Here is a 20,908-nt window from a genome sequence, read left to right as displayed (position 1 = left end):
TTTAGATTTGGTGTTTGGTGGCTCTGTGCATTTTCTACCCCCCCCCCTCCCCCCCAAATGTTTTGCATTAAAACTCTGATGCACTAAGGATTTGTTCCTCATGTTAAAGTCACAAAGCTGACAATCAAGGTAGTGCAGACCTGGGTTTGATAAACCATAATGAACTAGCTAGACTTGTTTATTCATGCAACTCAAATGAATACAACACTTTTCCCACTTGTGAACTTTATTTTGTTCTTTCATTTATTCTGTTGGGCACTCAACCTTGCCACTGTTGATGTCATCAATGACATCATGGGGAAGGCGGCCATCGATGGTGCAGCCTACAGATTGGGCAGTGCCCAGAATCTCCTTGATGGTTCCTAAAGGGAGCACAACACAAATGACTCATCACAAGTCCAACAGGCTTTACAGAAATGTCCTTTTTGGACTTCAGTTAGTGTTTCAGGCCTTTCGGCACAGAGATGCCCATAGGTGTGAACAACTCTGCTTCCTAGAGCTGAGTTCATCTTTGCCTCCACTGGATTATACTCAGTCACTGAGACAGACAGGCATAGTGGCGGGAGGCCAGACAACAATTAAACGAAAATCGGCCTACATTCATGACAGACTGTCTCGCATTACATTCAATTTTAAACACAAGAAAACAGCCGTTGCCTTTAGATTTTCCTGGCACTTACCGGAGAGTTCCCTGGCAATCGAGCGAGGCCTCATGACACGGGCAATGGACACGATCTCGTCAAATGAAACGCTGCCGCTGTGCTTGACTGGAAACAAGATGGCACTGAATTACTCTATTGTAAAACAAACCAAGCTCACATACTCAAGTACACCATGCCTTTAATTTAGTCATAAAAAGATAAGTTAAACCTTTGTGCTGATTTGTTTCAGATCTTTCGGCACAGAGATACCCACTGGTATGAGCAACTCTGCTTCCTAGAGCTGAGTTCATCTTTGCCTCCACTGGATTATACTCAGTCACTGAGACAGACAGGCATAGTGGCGGGAGGCTATTTTCCTTTACTTGGGTGGCGCAATGGCAGTGAAACCATCTCATTTAGATTGAATATATCTACTGCCATATATTTAAAGTTGAATGAAAATTATTTCAGTGGCAAATTCAACATCCTTACACACGCGTTCTGTGGAAATGCAATGGCGACTTACTGTTCTTGACCTTCTTCCTGTCACGTGGGGGCTCCTTCAGGGCCTTGATGATCAGAGCAGATGCAGAGGGAACCACCTCAATCTAACAAAGGAAACAAACTATTAGAAACTGTTCAGACATGAGCATAAACAAGCAACCCCCAGTGACTGACTATCCTGAGTTATTGACGAGAAGATGGTGTACAGGGCCCCAAGTGCCAGGCAGGCCTTGAAGAACTGAAATTTAACACTACTAGCACCACTAGCTTTGAATAAAACATGAATCTAGAAGTGCTTATTACAGTTTTATTCTAAACCGAAAGTGCTGCTGCCACGGAAATGGGGTGGATGAGGTCTACAAGTCATTTCAGGTTATGAATACATGTCAAAATGGAGGATTTCAGTAACGTCTCGGGCTTCATACCGCTGCCTGTCTGTTCTGGATGGTCAGCTTCACTGTGATCCTCAAGCCCTTCCAGTCACCGGTGGCCTTGGCGATGTCATCACCAACTTTCTTGGGAGACTGAGAAGAATATAGGACAGATGTTTAGAAAACATTGTGCAGTAATATACATGCTACATAAACTGTCAGCAAAGCCACTAGTGTTCCCAATCTTTCGGCACAGTGGTGCCCACCAGTATGAGCATCTGCTTCCTAGAGCGGCGTTTCTTGGCCTCCACTGAATTATACTCAGTCACTGAGACAGACCGGCATAGTGGCAGGAAGCTGACTGATTCATATCAAACCAATAAATCTGGATGTCAGACTTACCAGACCCAGGGGTCCAATCTTGGGGGCAAGTGCTGAGGTGGCTCCAACCTCTCCTCCAGTGCACCTCATAAACACTGTAGGTGAGAGCAGAAACCATCTTTCAGTCTTTCAACATGACCCACGTAGATAAGAGCAACAGATTAAAACCAGATTTGAATGGGCTGGGCTAATCAGCCACCCATGAATGAGTCAAGTACAGTTGTCATTCACGTAATCACGGTGAATCAAAGACGTCAAGTCTTTGTGCTGATTTGTTTCAGATCTTTCGGCACAGAGATACCCACTAGTATGAGCAACTCTGCTTCCTAGAGCTGAGTTTGTCTTTGCCTCCACTGGATTATACTCAGTCACTGACAGACAGGCATAGTGGCGGGAGGCTGCACTTTCCATTACTTGGATGGAGCAACAGCAGTCAAACCCACATGACAAAATAGGCTCCCGAAATTCCAATGTCTTTGGATTAAACTGGATCCACAGATGAACGGTCAGTTATATTACTCCAGCTGTTAGTCTAAACATTGAGTGGCCGGAGATGTTTGTCTAATGAAAACTGAAACGCTACCCCAACCAGGTGAAAACTATGACTCAATTAAAGCCTACACATAGATTTCAAAGAATGAAAGTTTAATGTGTGCATTTCAGTGGCACCAGCTGTATTTGCTGTGCATTGGAACTGAAGTCTACCATGGCAATTTTCCCAGTAATTCTTCCTCCGATGCAGGTGCACCAGCCTTCAAACCACTCATTGACAGCCCAAACGCGATGCTGTCCCTTCTACAATACGCAAAAAAAAAAAAAAAAAAAAAAAAAAAAAAAAAAAAGCCAGGTATCCATGCCAACCACCCGTTTTAAAAATGGTGACAAATGATCATCTAGTTGAGCACCTTGTTATTCACTGAAAGGTCCATTCATGGACTCAAAGGCTAAGACAACATCCCCTTAGTTTGATAGCTTAAAAGTTTAATGAATCAAACACTAAACAGTAACACAAGCAGGACTGCAAATGTCGGCCGTCGGCGCATAAATGTAAATTTTATATGTACCTCAATGATTATATGTATTATGTATAGTAAATTATGTATAGCCGCTCGTTTCAATACTAGGTAACCGAATTACGATATAAATGTAAATACATCCGCAGGCCCTGGATTAAACAGCCTTCCAATGGTAACGCCTGGAACGAGGCGGCGCAGGCGGATGACGTCAGGTAGCGCTAAAACAGCTCAAATCATTTAAGCACAAAACTCGCGCAGCTCCGCTCGAAATGCATATTAAAAACAAGGTCGAGTGCGACCAAAAAAAAAAAACTTACGGGCTGAGCCAGCGCCCAACACGAAGCTAAACGCAAGCAAGGCCACAACGAAGGCCGCTGACCCCGAGCTTCCACACGCGTGTTCTTCCGCTCTCAAGGGTTGTAAGAGACCACATTCCAATCGTTCCCGATCGGGGATTCCACTGAAACGCAGCGGCGGCGAGGTCCGTGGCGGCCACCTGGGGGCTTTGGAAGTAGGTTTTTCCGAGGTCCGGAAGGCAGCATGGCTGACGTCATGACCGCCTCAACCACCGTGGTCTACAAGCTGACGAGTTCTGACGACTTCACCCCCCCACCCCAAATAAAACGTCAAATCCCGAAAACACGGATCAAGCAACTCGGTCGTTTAAAATACCGCAAACAAATGGCTGAACTGATAACGGCACCATCTCCCCTGTATTTACCATTTTCTCCGCTCAGCCCGACCGACTGGGCGAGGAGGCGCAGACGGCTCCATCTCGGCCGTGAACGAGCTTATAACAAGACACCTTTTTCTTCAACGTACCAACTTTAATCTCGTTGGCGTCGAATTTGGGAGGCATGGCGCTGCTGTTGAGGCGGAGCTCTGCTCAGCTGCGTGGGTGAGGGTGTCGGATGAGCCCGGATTCGGGACGACCGATTTACTGTTGCACCTCCACCGCTAAAGGGGACAAAGGAAAGGGCCGCGCAACGGCGGGCCCGGGGTTTTATACCCGTCGAGGCATCGCGAGAGTTCGCATCGGGTCCTCGTTACGTCGATCGTCCGTCATTACAGTGTCGGCGGTTTAGTTGCTGTGACACAAAGGCTCATCTTTACCTGGAAGTTCTGTTTCATAAATAAGCAAACCGAGATAGATATATCTATTTATATATATATATATTTTCATTTTATTTTATTTAAAAAAAAAAAAGTTCATTTATTAGTTTGTTCATGTTTTTTTTTTTTAAGATTATTTGTATTTTATGTTTAATTCAATCACTATTTTAATGTTACGGTTATCACAATCCTATGGTCATTGTGAATTGAACCTATTTACAATGTTCTATTGGCTGACGTTGTTTGTTTAATTTTGGTGAATAAATGAAACATGTTGTTTTTTGGGTCGTTTTTTTTTAACACGTCACTCAATCTAGTATTGTTTGTTTTGCCAAGAACGTTTTCCATTCTTTGTACTTAAGCTAGTTGGTTGGGGTTTTTTTTTTAGGGGTCCAGCGCAAAATGCAGGAACCCCATTGTTTGTGTTAATATTATTATTATTATTATTATTATTATTATTATTATTATTATATCCGCTGCAGGTGCCTGGCACCGAGAAACCGTAAAACCCACGGAAACTAAACTAAATGATAGGTTCGACATGTTCCTAAACAAGGAAACGCAAAAAAAACGGGATTCATCGGTCAGATGGTGGCGCTATAATACACTTCTACGTCGTGTCTAATGACATCTGAACCGTTGGTCGTAGAAAGAAAATACTTTGCGTGCATGGATTCCTTGGGTCATGCAGAGTCTACTACGCGTGCTACCACGCATTTGCTCCATGATAGATTTTCCGCCATTTTGAATTTTGTGCACGCAGTAATGTTTTTTTCCCTAACTTCTCCTAATGTCCATTCTTCATCAAACTTGTACCACAGCATGTCTGCACTTCCCCAAATACAATTTAGCCAATGGACATTTGCTACGCCCCCTTGTTTGGGTACAATTCATTTTCAAAGTTTATAAAAAATGTCTGGACGGGACCTATTTTGCATAATCTGCCGTAACTCGTCAACACATTGTGCTATTATCACCTAATTTGGTAGATTTGTGCAGGGTATGACCGAGGCACTGTAAAAAAAATCTTGCCTCGTTTGGCCGATAGGTGGTCTCATGTTCACCAAAATTGGCCCGCAGCATGTCTGGACTGCCCTGAATACTATTTATCCAGTGGATATTTGCGACGCCCCCGAGTTTGGGCACAATTCATTTTCAAAGTTTACAAAAATTGTCTGGGCGGGGCCTATTTGACAAGCTGCCGTAACCCATCAGTACATTGTGCTATTGTCCAATTAGTGAACCATTGAAAGAGCCAACAAACTCCTCATACAAAATCAGTTTGCACAATTTGCAAGGACTCATGCCTCATGCTGAAGACATTCAGTAGGATTCAGGGTTTATGGAATCAGATTTACTTGGTGTAACAGAAACATGGTTAACACTGAATAGCAGAGCATTCCCTAGAACACATGTGTAATGCCACGTTTCTCCTTTCACAGCAAACCAAGATGTGTTTCATGCGATAGTGAGCCTATGCTGTCTGTTTGCTGGACTGAAAAAGCAGCGGCGTGGTGGTGGTGTTGGAGTGTACTCCAAAATGGATCTTGAAATACATATCATTGCTTAATATCGAATGCCAAATGATCAGCTGAAAGCAACTGTTGCAGTCCTGTATACAGTAGACCACCTTCATGCAAGACCACCTTGATGCTTTCCGTCAAAAGCCGATGTCTTTTGTAGACCACCTGGATACATTTTCTGGAGGTAAAATATTCATGGAAGATTTCAATGAAAATCCCTTTAATGCAGGCTGTGTTCACAACATTCTGCAGCAATGTGGACATTCTCAAATGCCAAAAGAAGCAACTACAGAAAGTGCCAAATTAATCGATCACGTATACATCAAATATTTTACTACACATTGCGGTGACGTTAAGGTAATGCCAACTGTGAAGGAGCACTGGGCAGTAAAGCAAAAGAGCTGGAGTTGGTCCCAGGGGGCGCTGCACTGCTCCTAGGTATAGGAGGAGTCAAATGCAGAGGGGAAAAAAAAAGGATGTATAGTCTAGGATCCTGGGACCAACTCCAAGACCAGAGCTCACCCAACTGCAACTGCGGAGAACACACTTTTGTTGATACACGAATGTCATTAAAAGTAATGTCTTTCCTTCTTACTGCAGCGACCCACGCCATCCGCCATCTTCTCGTCCCCCAACTGGTTCCCTTTGTGTTTTTTTCCACGTAGGAAAGGCGAGAAAAAAACAAAAACGGCATTGTCCAGTTTTCTCCCTGAAGGATGGTGTGGCCGACTATGGCAGTTCTTGATGTAGCAGCACTGACCTACCATGGCCACGCTTTCCAGACTCACGACAGAAAATCGAAACACAGCCTCCAACTCACCAGCAGAAAGGCAGCGGGATCCCCTAAATCACGACGAGTTAACAAAATCATTGATGTCATGTTACCCAAAATTCAACAACATGTGACGTCAACTCCACATTCCCTATTGCCAGTGTCTTGGTCACCCTGGAGGGGAACAGATCATTTAAAACAAGGGAAACATATTCTTATATATATATTTTTTTTCCTTCAGGGCATGCATGTTTTTTGTTTGCGTGCTAAATCTGCGAGGTCACACAGTGTGACAGCCCTCCTGCTGTGTGTTTCTTCCCCCTTGTCTGTTGTTTATCTGTGTTGCCTTGCAGGTCCCTGGTGGGCGGAGCTCATCAGTGCAACGAGGAGCACCCGGCCAGTCTCCCAGGAGTATTGAAGATTTCTCCTTTCCATTCCCCCCCTTACGGCACCATGTTTTTGTTTGGTTGGCTTCGGCCGTGTTACTGGTTTAACACCCTACGCTCACCACTCACCCATCTGCCGATTATACACTGATCATAACTTAAGTATGTTTGTTATATTTGGTATGGTTTTTGGTATGTTAAGTAATAAACTTGTACACTTTTCAATTTGAAAACCGTGTCTCCCTTTTTGTTGTCATATTAGATGGCTATTCACAAATATACACCCAACATATTTGAATGAATATTGCTGTGATGTGCCATCAATCTCAGGCACAGACAGTCTATAGTCTCATAAAATCACACAAGAAAGACATGCCTAGCCATCCTATCCTATCACCCTGGAAGATTTCCGCTTTTCATAGATTAGATTTCATATTTTCATATTCAGCTGAACTCATTTTCTACTTGCAGCTTCATCATTATTTCGGAGGAAACATGTCCAGTTTCTGCTTCGTCTTGGAAGGATGATACCCTCTTGTAAACAAAGGGTGTTTATTATTTTCGATAACTGCAACGCTTCAATTGAAATATAATGTCGACTTGTTGATGTGGATGCTCTACTCAAACAGGGTAAATCGTAGCGATAGCAGTACATCTGAGGAAGGGAGAGACGCTTTGGGGGATCTTCAATAAGAACAATCAATTATAATCAAGTCAAGGGAGGGGCAACTGTCATTATCAATAAGTCTGATTAGATAAAAGAATGTCTAAACCAATTGTCGGAAGAAACTTTCTAATAAAAATCCGTTAATCCTGTGGCTGGATGAATTCATGCCGCTCTAGAGGATGCATTTCAAAGTGGGAAAATAACCAAGAGGCATTTTTTTAGGAACTGGTTCATTTTAAGTGGTTATCTCGAAGATTTCTGCTCCATTGTTTTTGGCGGCACCTATGGTAGAAAGCGATAATTGCAGATGTGTTTTTGGACCACACTTCCCAGAGATCCATACAGTGTTGCCTGTGTGACGTCAGTGAGTTGGTAGTGACTACTGCTGGCTGATGGAAAACCCTTAACTGCAGCGCTTGCGATTTGAATGCATGGCGGCAAAGTCGCCACAGACCCCTGGTTCTTAATGCTCAGAATACTGCAAATGCAAGGGCTTTCATCAGTGGCCATGGGCTCAGTGACCTCTGTGTCACCTAATTCAGCGATAGTGACTGAACAGACATTTATTTAAATGAGAATCTTCAAGGTTGGCACTTTAATTATTTCTACCGTTTTATGAACTACTGAATATACTGAAGGGTCTCGAACACCCTTATTCCACTGTTCCTTGTATTGTTTCTAGTCATTCTGATTTGTTTATTCCTTTAATCTATCTTTTTTTTTTTAATGGATTTTCCTGCATTTATCAAGTGTACTAGAAATATGTCCACTTTTATAAATTCTATTAAGGTTGTTGTTCAGTCAAAACGAACATCCGTTCTTTGTGATGGTATGAAATTTATTCTTCACTTCCTCTCAGAACAGGATCCATGGCTGAAATTTTATTTTATTCATCTCTGGCAGAAACATTCTCACTGTAGTTACCCTCTATTTCATTCCATGCTGTGGCCATGGAACGTTCATTTGCATCTTTGTTTGCAAATTTAGACTTGGGCCTATTTGAAGATATGATTTATTATCAACATTCATTCAACAGGAACTGCATTTGTTTTATACTCATTTACTTCCTTGCCCTGAAAATCCAAAGTCCACTTATAATCCACCGTGGATATTAACATTGAATGGATAGGTTTTCCAGACTTGTGGATAATTATGGACAAAAATATTTCTATCCAATCTATCCAAGGAACCTGCGCCCTGGAAATCTCTGTTAAAAAGCAGTTCCCAGGCATCGTCTGCCACTCAAAACACAACAGCAAGATGATTCTGCCAGACATGTGGCTATTATGCAAGGGAATTCAAGGGATTATAAAGAAAAAAACCCCAAATTAATTCTACTATTCCAAAAAAATCCAGAATAAAGCTTATTCAGATTTATTTGAGAAGATGAGGGGAACAAAACCAAAGAATCTCTGCCGTTTTTTCCACGAGGTATCCAGAACAGTCTGGGGCGATTAAAAGCATCTTACGTAAACATTGGTATATCTTACATTCTGCCCCTATTGGCTCTGGACACCCATCTTCTCAAACGACACACAGAAAGGATCAGTCATCTGAGAGTCCTTACTCCCCATGGTCTGAATATTGAATTGGATTCAAGGTGTTTCCTCTAAAAAATTTTTTTACAGTAAATAGGATAGCTAGACATTTTTCTTTCTTGTTTGACTCTTTTTATGATAGTCAATAGTATGTTTGTCCCTAAGATTAATGCAAAACAGCAATAGTCATTGAAATACTTTGTGTATAATATCTGTGTAACCTCACAGATTTTGCATATAACCAAAAGACATGCAAAAAATGTCCTTGTGGTGTGGGGATGGTGTGGTAACTTCCTAATTTTCTGCACAAGGGATTTCCCACTGGACCCTGTGTATTATTGTATGTATAAATGGTTGGGATGAAAGCTAGAATGAGCATGTTGTGTTTTTTGTAATCATTCATTTCATTTGGGGACAACAGTAGCATTAGCAATGCACAGCGAGATCTGTTGCTTTTTTGTTGTTGTTGAAGTTGTGTTTTCAAAGTGTGACCACATTTCCAGGCTTGGAGGCGTCATGAAAAGAGCCGGATCTATTTAGAGGAGACTGAAGTGCTCAGTGTGGGTGCTGAGTATGGATAAACTAATGGTTCTATGGACGGCTGAGTGTTGTGGGTAGCTTTTTCTACGCTCGAACATTGTAACATATGTCATGAATTTCATTACTGATGAACATTTCGATAAACATTCCCATCCAGGTTTTGGTGTTGGGTTCCTACATGGGAATTTTCATCAATACTAAAAGGGAACAAGAGGCAGCAATTAAGTGGAAGACAACCAAAGATCGTCACAGGCTTGCACTATTGCTCTGTCGACGTATTTAGATACAATGAGGATAGTTAGACATTTCAGGACGGGCTTTTCTTAATTAACAGACATTTAAATCAGTTTTATATGTTTATAGAAGAAGAAGAATCATCATTCTATTAATCTCACGGAGATAACACACACACAAGCATGCAAGGAGTGGTGACGACCCAGACACACACACACACACACACACACACACACACACACACACACACACACACACACACACACACACACGTACACACACACACACACGCAGGTAATGGTGACTGGAGAATTGTATCCTCCGCATTTCCCCCATCCGAGCTATGCTTCCTACAGGGGCAGCCCTCACTACGTCGGCACCCAGGGACCAATTCAAGATGTGGATCCGTGTCGTGGGCAGGGACAGGACATTTTTTTTTAAATTGGAGTCCTTTTTTTGTGTTGAGGAGCCCCACGTGAGCACGTGGAGAACATGCAAACTCCACACAGAAAGGCCCCGTATCCAGAGATAGCCCACCTGAGCACAGGGCCAACAGCGCCCCTGGCGGGAATCCAACCCAGGACCTTCTTGCTGTGAGGCAGCAGTGCAAGCACCTTGTTCATAGACATGATCATGAAATGTCCTCATTATTTCTCAGACCTGCTCCATTTCATGAAATAACAAAGTAAAAATAAAATAATCTACAGCCAAGTTGTGTATCTTTCTATCTTTGGGGCGGCATTTCAAAAGCACAGCCTCTCTGTCTTGAAGCGAGTTGAGCACAGGGATGTCACGTTACACCAGAATTAGACAGGGGGGGATTGTGTTTCAATCATACAAAGAGAGGGCGGCTTGTGATGTAATTGCATTTCCATCCTTCTCAGCCTCAGTGTGCATGTACGTGTGCGTGTTGTTTAACCTTTTGGAGATCAAGTGAGGGGCCTGCGCACATGTTTGTGAAGCATTAGACAGTGTTTCAGCAAGTGTGTGTGTGTGTGTGTGTGTGTGTGTGTGCGTGTGTGTGTGTGTGTGTGTGCGTGTGTGTTTTATGTACTATTCCTTGCTCAGCCAGGTAAAGGTTAGACAACATCCAGCTGATTAACCACAATACCTTGTCTCGTCCCATTAGGAAACACAATCACTAATTTCTTGCTTTGATCTCATTTCCTTGTTTTAAAGAGTGCGCTATTGATTGTTTCGGGGCCTAGACGTTGCCAGGACGAGCAGGTGGTTTCCACAGAGCTTGTCTCTCCTGATGGATTGATCGGAGGGGAAGGAAATAAGTGTCTGCGTAATGGGCAATTTCTAGACATGAGAGTTTTTCTGACCAGAGTAGAATAGGTTATTTATACATTTATTTTCATTTGGCTGGATGTTCGGTGACAAGCATTCTCTGAAAATCCATCAATCAGTTAGTGAATCAATCACCAGAAATAAAATTTAAAAAATTAAAAATCTGCTGCTGAAAGCTTTTTTCACTCTTGTCTGCTTTCTTTTCCTAATTGGCCAAACGACCAAATGAAAGCAAATGTTCATTCGTCCTTTAAGATCTATTAAGCTCCTTTTTTAACTGGCCAGACAGGCAGTTCCTTAAGCAGTCCGCATGTCTGCCAGAATCCTGTAATCCATCTAATCCTTTTTTTCATGGGACACCATTGAACGGAGCTTGTCTCTCCTCGTTGCAGTAGAAAACACGCGGCCTCATCCATTAGAGTTCACAATCAGTCAATAAGTTGGTTTACCTTTGCCAGATTTGCCAGCGATTCTTTTTCGGGAAGCGCTTTCTTTTTTTGCGGTATAGTGCCGACTTCAGGTATTCCTCTCCTCTCCTTCATACATTCAAACAATATTGCTTATGTTTTTTTATTTATTTATTTTCATTTATTTTTTGCTGATGCCTGATACCACTTATGATGATTTGGAAGTGTGCTTGCACGACAGTGATACATTTCAAAGCCGGATTTTTCCCCTGAACGACATGTAAACTGAGCCGGGGTTCGAGCCGGCCGGCTTTCAGGTGTAAAACGAGCCTTGTCCTATATAATGTGAGAACATTGGTAGGTTTTCCTGCCCTGGCGCTGATCCGACATCACCTTCTCCTTTCTCGATCTCTTCAGGAGGAACAAGAGACCGGGAGGCTTTTTATCTATCTATCCAAAAATGTATGTGCTTGTGCACATACATTTGGGTCTCTGACAGGCCTGCTAACACACAAACCGCGAAACTAGACAACCCAGTCGGTCTTTCGTGGGCAGCCTTTGTCAGAAAACATTTTTTTCACGCCGTTCAGATTTCTAATCCCTTCGTAGGTCACAGGGCCCACAGTGGAATTAGAACGGCCCCCCCATCCGAGTCACTCAACGAACAAGTCTTTTAAAAGAAAGAGGAATTAATACCTACGAAAGTTGGAACAAACTTTTAAACGAGGCCTTGTAAAAAAAAAAAGAAGTACAATCCCTGATGTACAATTTGTCTAAATATGTGCAATACTCTTTAATACTCTGATTCCTATTTATGTTGTTTCTGCTTAGGAATATATTTTTATATATTTAATATTGTTTATACTGCTTACTAACTTTTAGCTACTACAACTCTTTATTAATGCTCTTTATTTTCTGCTGTCACTTTTTGCTGCTGTAACTGTGCAAATTTCCCCATTGTGGGACTAATAAAGGTTTATCTTATCTTATCTTATCTTATCTTGTAGATCTAATATGAGGGAAGATACAGCAACAGGATTGCTTATTTCTCACCTCAAATTTGTTCAAAAACTGATTTTGGTGGACTGATTAGGTGAAATCAGTGAAGGTTTCCGGACTAAATAAAACAGAACCCGGAGTAATGGCTCACAGAACTAGGGGCCTCAGGATACTGGCTCCACCCACAAAAACAGCAGGGCAGGAGGGCAGGTTAGAATAGCTAAAATGTATAATCTGGGTGGTATTTTCAACAAAAAAAAAACACTTCAAAAACAGGTTTTGGGGACCTTAGAGACCATACATTAACTTGTGTAAAAAGGAGCATAATAGGTCTCCTTTAAAATGACACCATGACCGCTGTCACATTGATTTTCATCCCATTTACAAGTCGGCACACACAGCCAACACACAGGACCATTTTCCTAATGATAGCTCACGTTTTTAGATTTTTTGTATTCTATTTTGGGGTTTTGGGAAATTAGAATTATGAGAAATCGGCCTTAAAATGTATCTTTGTCAAGGGTGCTTACTCTTTTGCCATATTTTGTAATCCATTTGAAAAGACTGACGCAGCACTGACGCTAAAGGCCAACGTTGGGAAAAGAGACATATTCAGCAGCATCGAGCAAAACGGAGAGCAAACAGTTCTGGTGTTCTGAGTTGGGCAGAGGTCATGGTGTCAAGTGGCTGTGAGTGAAGTGATTAATCAGTTGTTTTGTAGCGTCGGTCCCCTGGCAAATGTGCCCAAATTAAAGGGGATGAGCCGTCTCTCTAGAGTGTGCAATTCCACTGAAGCATGTTAACCTCCGACGTCATGGATGTCATTGGGAAATGATGCAGCAAATACGTTTAGTTTCCAAAACAAGATAACAAAATAATGGTGGCGGGGGGGGGGGGGGGGGGGGGGGGTTGGGTGGTTTCTCCCCCTCACGTTGATGATAATGCTTTTTTCTTCCTCCCAGCATTATACTACGTTTTACGTTTATGAAGAAAATTTGCCATTCACCCACACAATGACAAAAAAAAAACAATCCAACCACATGGGATACTGGATAGCGGTATCTCTTTCTCTCTCTCTCTCTCGCTCACACACACACACACACACCTATATGAAGGAAAACTACATTTGGCACCTGCCAGGCCACTTAGTCCTGCTCCTTTTCACAACCCCTCCCCGCCACACACGCACACACACACACACACACGCACACGCACACCTAACGTACAGTCGACTACAATTGGCGTAGTAATGTACCATCCACCGCTCTTCCAGCTGACGGTCATGATTTGATTGAGTCTCATGACCGAACGTCCCCTGCAGTGCGCTCTCAGGCTGGTGGTTCAGTTCTAGTTTGGTGGCTATAGTTTCCCTTGTACATCACCCCCCGGCTGTGGATTACCATGTAATCCCTGATATTCAGTGCAGGGATCAGAATCCATTTAGTTAGCGTTGGCCTCGTCTGTACCCGGGTCCGGATACACTGTTCCACTATATTGTTAAGTCAAAACGACTGTGACTATGTGCTATAATATCTCAAGGTAATAAGTGGGATGTGGAGGTCAAAAAGAAGGGAAGACAAGGTGAATAGCTTTTTTCCACGCAAATACCCCCTGCATATCTACTGAAGATCAGTTAAGCGCAAGACCTTATTACTGACTTCCACATCACTGCCAGCTACTGTACTGTGAAGTGTCCAGCGGCTTCACCTTCTGGCCTGAGTTGGGGCTTAAATTTGACCTGTCCATCACGAGTAAGCATGGACTTCACCGTGGTCCAAAATAACAAAGTAACAGCAAAGAAAGTAATAACAGTCTCCTCCGATGAACAGACAGAAGTTATTCACCCTTGTGTTTTGACTTTGATTTCCACAAATTCTTGACACCGAATAAATAAATAAATACATAAATAGATCATTTACAGTCTAACAAATAAATGAATTCATCATATTTAATAAACACAAATATGCATGTCTAAAAAGTAGCAGGACAAAGTAAAAACCTATTTTAATCTTCAGTGCAATCAAATAAAAAAACCAAAACCTAATTTAATCTCCCTATTCGCGGTTATGTCACATGATATGCAATGGAGGGAGAGAGAGATAAGGGCTTTGTTTCTTCTAACGTCCAATAATCCTCTATATCTCTGTGGATGTCTGACTCCTCAAACTTTAATGCACGGGGCTTTGGGTGCATTTAACAGAGGCTTACACTTTACCCGCCCCGACTGACGGGGGGGGGGGGGTCACGCACGGGTATATCCGGCAGCACCAGGTGGTGGTGGTGGGAGGTGGAGGAGAGGGAGGGCGGACGGGCTGGAGGAGGAGGAGGAGGAGGAGGAGGAGGATCACCATCCCAACGCCGCAGGTTGTCGTTGGACGGTGCTGCCGTTGCGTAACCGCGTTTGTCTCCCACTCCCGGGGTGGGGGGGGGGGACCGGCCGATGGAGAAAGAGTGGAGCCACTTTGAGGACAAAGTGAGGCTCGAGCAAAGTAGCAGCAGCGTCGCTGATGGTGCAGGTGCAGGTGCAGGTGCAGCCACTTGCAAACTTAAGGTCCCGCGAAGGGGCATGAAAACGCATCGCCGTATTGTTTGAGGATTGAGGGGTTTCTCTACCCCCGGTTACGGCGCGGGTTTTGTGCATCCCTGGGTACATCGCTGCAGCTGGATTTAAGGTGAGTGCACAGGACAGCAAGGTTGTTGATTTTCCTTTGAACGCATTAATTGAAAACGTTATTTTACTGAAAACTACGGCCGCAATGAATGGATGCGAGGTAATTTGAAAACTGTAGTCGTACCGTATGCTGTAGATTAAAACGGGGGTTCCCAAACGGGGGTCCGCGGTCCCCCTATGGGTCCTTGGAGGAATTGCATGGGGCCCGTAGCAAATTTCGCAGTGTACGTGCTCCGCCTCCCTGTGATGATGGTGAGTTGTTTTTATTCTTTTTGCTGGCGTGAGATGTTCACTGTTTGCCAGTAATGTTTGAGTTAAAGGCGCAATGTGTGCCATTCTCTAGTTGTCTGCCTTTGAGTCCAGTCGTAACATATTTCCTCTTTTTTACGACTAGATTTACTTGGTGAAGATGAACACAGACTTAACATTATAAATTTAAATTATATATATATATCTTTTATATACACAAAGAAGATAGAGGCGCAACACAACCCACCTTTAAATGTTAAACTACACCGCAGTTTATTATAAGTGAATAAAGTGTGTATCACATTTTTTGGATGGTGGGGGCGATTATTAACCAGAGTTTAGTCTGCCACTTGGGCCTTCCAATAAAGAGGATAAAGAGATCATATTTGTTGGTCCATATGGTTTTTCAAAATCCCCCACATCCAATATATATAATAATAATCAAAGGGCACATTGATGAAGCACAAAATGTACAAATTCAAAGGAATAAACTGTCACAACAACTGTCACCATTGTTACATTAATTAAATATGATAATTATTTTTAATGATGGCCCATCTATATATATATATATATGAGAAGATGGTAAATAAAGATCTGATTCATTTTCTTCCATATAACAACTTGTCGGCTTTACCGTATAACACTTTGCTTAATCTCCTTTTAACAGGGAACACAGGCAGTTTTTTTGCCCCACTATACCAGGGAGCCAGGATGCCTATCATCAGCAATGCAAACAATGACTTCAGCACCTACTCCGTCAGCAGCGATGACAGCAGCCTGGACCGCTTCTTCACAGAGATCCCAGAGACGGAGACCGTCAAGGGTGTGTACTTCCAGCGTGCTCAGCTGCTCAGGGACCCCGAAGCCTCGTACGTGGTGGACCACACCCTGCAGGTTCTCATCAACGTGGGGGGCAACCGCTACACCTTCCCCTGGAGCACCTTGGAGCAGTTCCCCCAGAGCAGGTTGGGCCGACTGCGCTTCTGCACCACCCCGGAGGAGAGAGCGTGCCTCTGCGATGACTACGATGAGAGCCGCAGAGAGTTCTTCTTCGACCGCAACCCCACCGCCTTTCGCGTGATCCTCAACTTCCTGGCGGCGGGGAAACTGCGCCTTCTGCGGGAGCTGTGTGCCGTGTCGCTGCACGACGAGCTGGACTACTGGGGCGTCGACCCAGGACACATGGAGCGCTGCTGCCGGCGGCGCATGACCACCCGCGTGGAGGAGGTGGTAGAGCGGGAGCGGAAGGAGGAAGAGTGGAGGCAGAAGAGGATGGCGCTGAAACAAATCCCGCTCGGGGCTCAAGTGGGCTATCGGAGACTAATCGGCGTGCTGCAGGAGGTAGTGGAAAACCCTCACTCGGGTTTGGCGGGCAAGGTGTTTGCCTGTTTCTCTGTCGTCATGGTGGTGATCACTGTTATCAGTTTGTGCATTAGCACCATGCCTGATCTGAGAGAAGAAGAAACCAAGGTGTGTATGACGCCAGTTAAAATGTCCAACTATTTTTTGCAGAGATGCAAATAGACCTTCATAGCTTCTTACCTGGCCATTTCTGTAAATGTTATTGAAAGTTTAAAGCCAGTGTGGATGACCAAAATTGATATGGATGCACTATCCGACTGAGTATGTACATGAAGCTAAAACTAAAACCGCCATGTCATAGAGCTAGGTACAAGTTAAAACCTCATTGTTGCAAATAATGTGGACATCTTATGGCTATGATTTCTGGCGTGGGCAAGTTCACAGAGAGGTGGATAAAGAGAGGCATGGCTCAGGAAACTCCGGGTCAGAGGCTTAAGGAACATTTCGTCGGTTGGTTCACTGTATCTTCACAATGGAGAGTCATTAACAACACCAGTATGTTGGAATTTCTTAATCCCTCAATATCACCTATTATGAGCTCCATTTGAGTCTGTTTTCAATTTTCCCAGTCCCAGGAAAAAGTTCATTGAGTTGGTGAAGGTCATCAACATAGCATGGGGAAACAGAGCTTTAAGACAGACCACACTAAGACACCTCACATAATAATTTTTGTAGCCATTTGATGGGACAATCATATTTAATATAAGGTATGGTACTCTCTTTATCAGAAAGGTCTTGCATCGCCAATGTGCCAAATGGTGGTTGCCTGGGCAGAACTGTTGTTCTTTTCTCTGCTCGGTTGCCAATTGAGTTGTAGACAAAGTGCTTGAGGCTTAGGAAAGTCATGTATCAAACTTTGAAACTCAAAAAAGTTGTATTCAGTTCCTCTTTGTATCTCTCTCCCTCTTTGTGTCACCTCTTGTAGAGTAAATAAAAACATATAGTGTTCATTCAAGATAGTTCCAGTCACGGTGGGTTTTCATCACTCCGTGTGTCTGTTTCCACAGGGCGAATGCTCCCAAAAGTGTCAGAGCATGTTCGTGGTGGAGTCAATCTGTGTGGCCTGGTTCACCTTGGAGTTTGTGCTGCGGTTCGTCAACGCGCAGAGTAAGCTGGCCTTTGCCCGCGGTCCTCTCAACATCATTGACGCCATCGCCATTTTGCCGTACTACGTGACCCTCGCCATGGAAATACGCGATGACCCGAACGAGGACCTCAGCAGCAGCCGAGGCTACCTGGACAAACTGGGCCTGATCTTACGGCTACTGAGGGCCCTGCGCATCCTGTACGTTATGCGACTGGCTCGCCACTCGCTGGGCCTGCAGACCCTCGGTTTGACCATGCAGCGGAGCATGAAGGAATTTGGCCTCCTCCTGTTGTTCGTCTGCGTGGCCATCACCCTCTTCTCCCCGCTGATCCATTTGGCCGAGAGCGAACTGGCGCCGTTCGCCGCCGTACCTCCGTACCAGAGCTTCAGCAGCATCCCCGCCTCCTACTGGTGGGCCATCATCTCCATGACGACGGTGGGTTACGGGGACATGGTGCCGCGGAGCATCCCGGGACAGATGGTTGCTCTGACCAGCATCCTGAGTGGAATACTCATCATGGCCTTCCCTGCCACTTCCATCTTCCACACGTTCTCTCGCTCCTATCAGGAGCTCAAGCTGGAGTACAAGCGGCTGTGGAAGGAGGAGCGGGGAGCAGAGTTAGCCGCAAATTCCGAAGATAATTTGTCCAAAGTTGGATTTTGTCCCGGTGACATGAGTTCGCTGTCGGGGGAAGACAAGCTCATGTCAGGAAGGCGTCAGCAAGCCATGCTTCCAGCTACAGCCTTTTGAGGGAAAATGTAGAAACGCACACGGTAGACAAATTCGTTTTACATGATGTGTTTACATATACGAATATATTGGATTCTGTTTCACCGGAAAAACCTTGTTGGACCAAAAAGATTCGTCTTCTCATTCACTGACGGATATCGTACCTGAACTTTCTGTTGTGATCAGTTGCTTATCACTTTTTTCACTCACTGAGAATCAATAGCGAAAAGATACAACATATTTTACTCGATAGATCAATCTCTCTCTTGTTCTTTCTCTCTCTCTCTCTCTCTCTCTCTCTCTCTCTCTCTCTCTCTCTCTCTATCAGTCACTCTCTCAGGAAGGAAGTATGTTCCCTCCATTTCTACCCCCAGTGGTGGTCTCGTCAAGAACATTTTCTGCGGGGAAAATAATTAACAGAAGAAACGACATGTACAACATGACTGGCGCGACAGAGTGACCGCCATTATCAATCACATGAAAATACTGGGCATCAAAAAAACCGGCAAACAAAAAGTCTAAAAAGCAGAACCTACCGTCACCGAGAGACGACTCGTTTGTTGTCACTCAGCTGTGTAAGCCTGAGATATTCGTCGCATTTACCCTCTTGTGACTGTTATTCAGTTCACCCAACAAGCTCCATTATCCCTGCTGAAAAACCAGGTCTCTCCTGTTTCTTTTCTTTGCCTCAATCTTCTTTGTTTTACTTACTTCGTTTTTTTTATTTATACGGTTGTTTAAAAGTTATCCTTCTGCTCCCTAAACCCCATTGGTGGGAACCAGAGTGTGGATTCCCCCCCTGCTCCCTCTCTACAGGAATAAGTGTGTTTCCATGATGGAGGCTCGTACGGGGACTGCCCAATGTTACAAAACCCCAATAGCCTGAAAAATGTGGGATAAGAGATGGTCACTGTGGTAGTTCAGCCTACCACACGCCACCCAAGTGGCGTTTTCAGGGCCCTCCGGCACAGAGACACAGACAACAATGGGTTGCAGACAACAGTTTATTGTAGAGAGGAGGCTAGGTGGAATTAGCCAGGAGGAAATGGAACATGTCATGAAAGGGATCCTATCCTGACTGAGTGTGAAGATTGGGGTCTTAACCTGCTGCTGGTTAGCCCAACCAATGAGCAACTGGTATGCATCCACCCTGACCAAATCACCTAGATCCATGTCAGGTATTTCTGCTCAAACCATCCCATCCACACACCAGAGTTACGTTTAGGTATAAAATTGTTAAGTTTAAGTATGAGATTAAATAGAAATGGTTAAGGTTAGGGTTAGGGTAAGGGTGTCTTCCATGTCTCCAATGTCCAATTCAACATTTTTCAGACTATTGGGGTTTCAGAATAATGGGCCGTCGGAACAATGGCATGAAACCGCAGGTACAACTTCTTGGGTATCGGATGTTTGGGAAAGTACTGTGTTTTGGAACATTTTTCATTATAACAGTGGTTCCGATAGACGTCAATGTTTTGTTAAGACGGGGAGCAAGCCCTGTGGCACATGAGGGAAGAATCGAACAAATTTGAAAACACGTCAACAGTGCACACAAACAAGGTATTCCAAGAAACCAAAGTAAGGGATGAGCAGAGAAAAGTATCACAATCAGAACCCTTGATATTTTCATTTATTGCTTAAAACATTTAATAAAATGGAATCCTAAAACTGAAACGAAAGAAAAAGGGGCCCTCAAAAACTAAAACTAAAAGAAAAAAGAAAAAGTAAACAAAGTGAACTGAAATTTACAATAAAAAGCTAAAACTAAAACTCACCCCGCGGTATAGTCTCTCTGTGTGCTCTGGGCTGGTCATCATTTTCCCCGAACTCCAAGGCTCAGGGCTGTTGCAGATTGTAAATCCGATATCTCTAGTAGGGTATGAGGAGTGCACGTGACCCCCCCCCCCCCCCCCCCCCCACACCGCCCGGCCCTTAAGTTGAGCATTTTGAGTGTGTTTAACAAAGTCGAGCACACAACTCATCACCGGTTGTTTTACTAAGGAGGTGGTCTGTAAATAGTCACAGGACTTTGAATCCTCTTGAATATGCTGTACACCGTGCAATATGTACATGACAAATATATGAATGAATAAATGAATTAATCTTATATATCTTATGTAATGAATCTTATATATATATATATATATATATATATATATATATATATATATATATATATATATATATATATATATATATATAAATATATATTAATAAAATATGAATCTTTAAACTTTTGAATACCAACAATATCGATTCAATGTCTATTTTTAGAAAAGGTAGGCCCACACAGATGGAGTACAAATTGGCAATTCAGGTTTGCTTTGACAAAGATTTTGAACAAAAGCAGCAGGTCTTTCCCAAAATTACGTTGACAGATTTATTACCAACTAGTGGTTACCATCCATCATTTTCTCAAAC

The 20,908-nt window shown here is 43.5% G+C and overlaps 2 protein-coding genes across 3 annotated transcripts; one reads left to right on the top strand and one right to left on the bottom strand.

Moving 5' to 3' along the window:
- Positions 1-208: 208 nt before the first annotated feature.
- Positions 209-3,878, bottom strand: rpl12 (ribosomal protein L12). Of its 2 annotated transcripts, none has more exons than XM_079998279.1 (6): positions 3,736-3,878; positions 1,919-1,992; positions 1,571-1,669; positions 1,168-1,249; positions 681-767; positions 209-362 (listed from the first exon to the last, which is right to left on the bottom strand). In XM_079998279.1, the coding sequence occupies exons 1-6, from the start codon at positions 3,770-3,772 to the stop codon at positions 244-246; spliced, it is 498 nt and encodes a 165-aa protein (XP_079854405.1). In that variant the 5' UTR covers positions 3,773-3,878; the 3' UTR covers positions 209-243. The 2 variants fall into 2 exon arrangements, with proteins under 2 accessions (XP_079854405.1, XP_079854406.1); XM_079998280.1 differs by having other exon boundaries at positions 3,635-3,764.
- A 12,141-nt stretch (positions 3,879-16,019) lies between these two features.
- On the top strand, positions 16,020-18,508 carry LOC307227851 (voltage-gated potassium channel regulatory subunit KCNG4-like; the record flags this gene model as incomplete). The annotated part of the gene is made up of 2 exons (XM_079997295.1): positions 16,020-16,778; positions 17,678-18,508. 2 exons carry the CDS (start codon positions 16,020-16,022, stop codon positions 18,506-18,508), a joined length of 1,590 nt encoding a protein of 529 aa, XP_079853421.1.
- Between the last annotated feature and the right edge of the window lie 2,400 nt (positions 18,509-20,908).

The sequence above is a fragment of the Zeus faber genome, assembly GCF_960531495.2.
Source record: "Zeus faber genome assembly, chromosome: 3".
NCBI lineage: Eukaryota > Metazoa > Chordata > Actinopteri > Zeiformes > Zeidae > Zeus > Zeus faber.
This window is presented reverse-complemented; position numbering and strand designations above follow the sequence as displayed.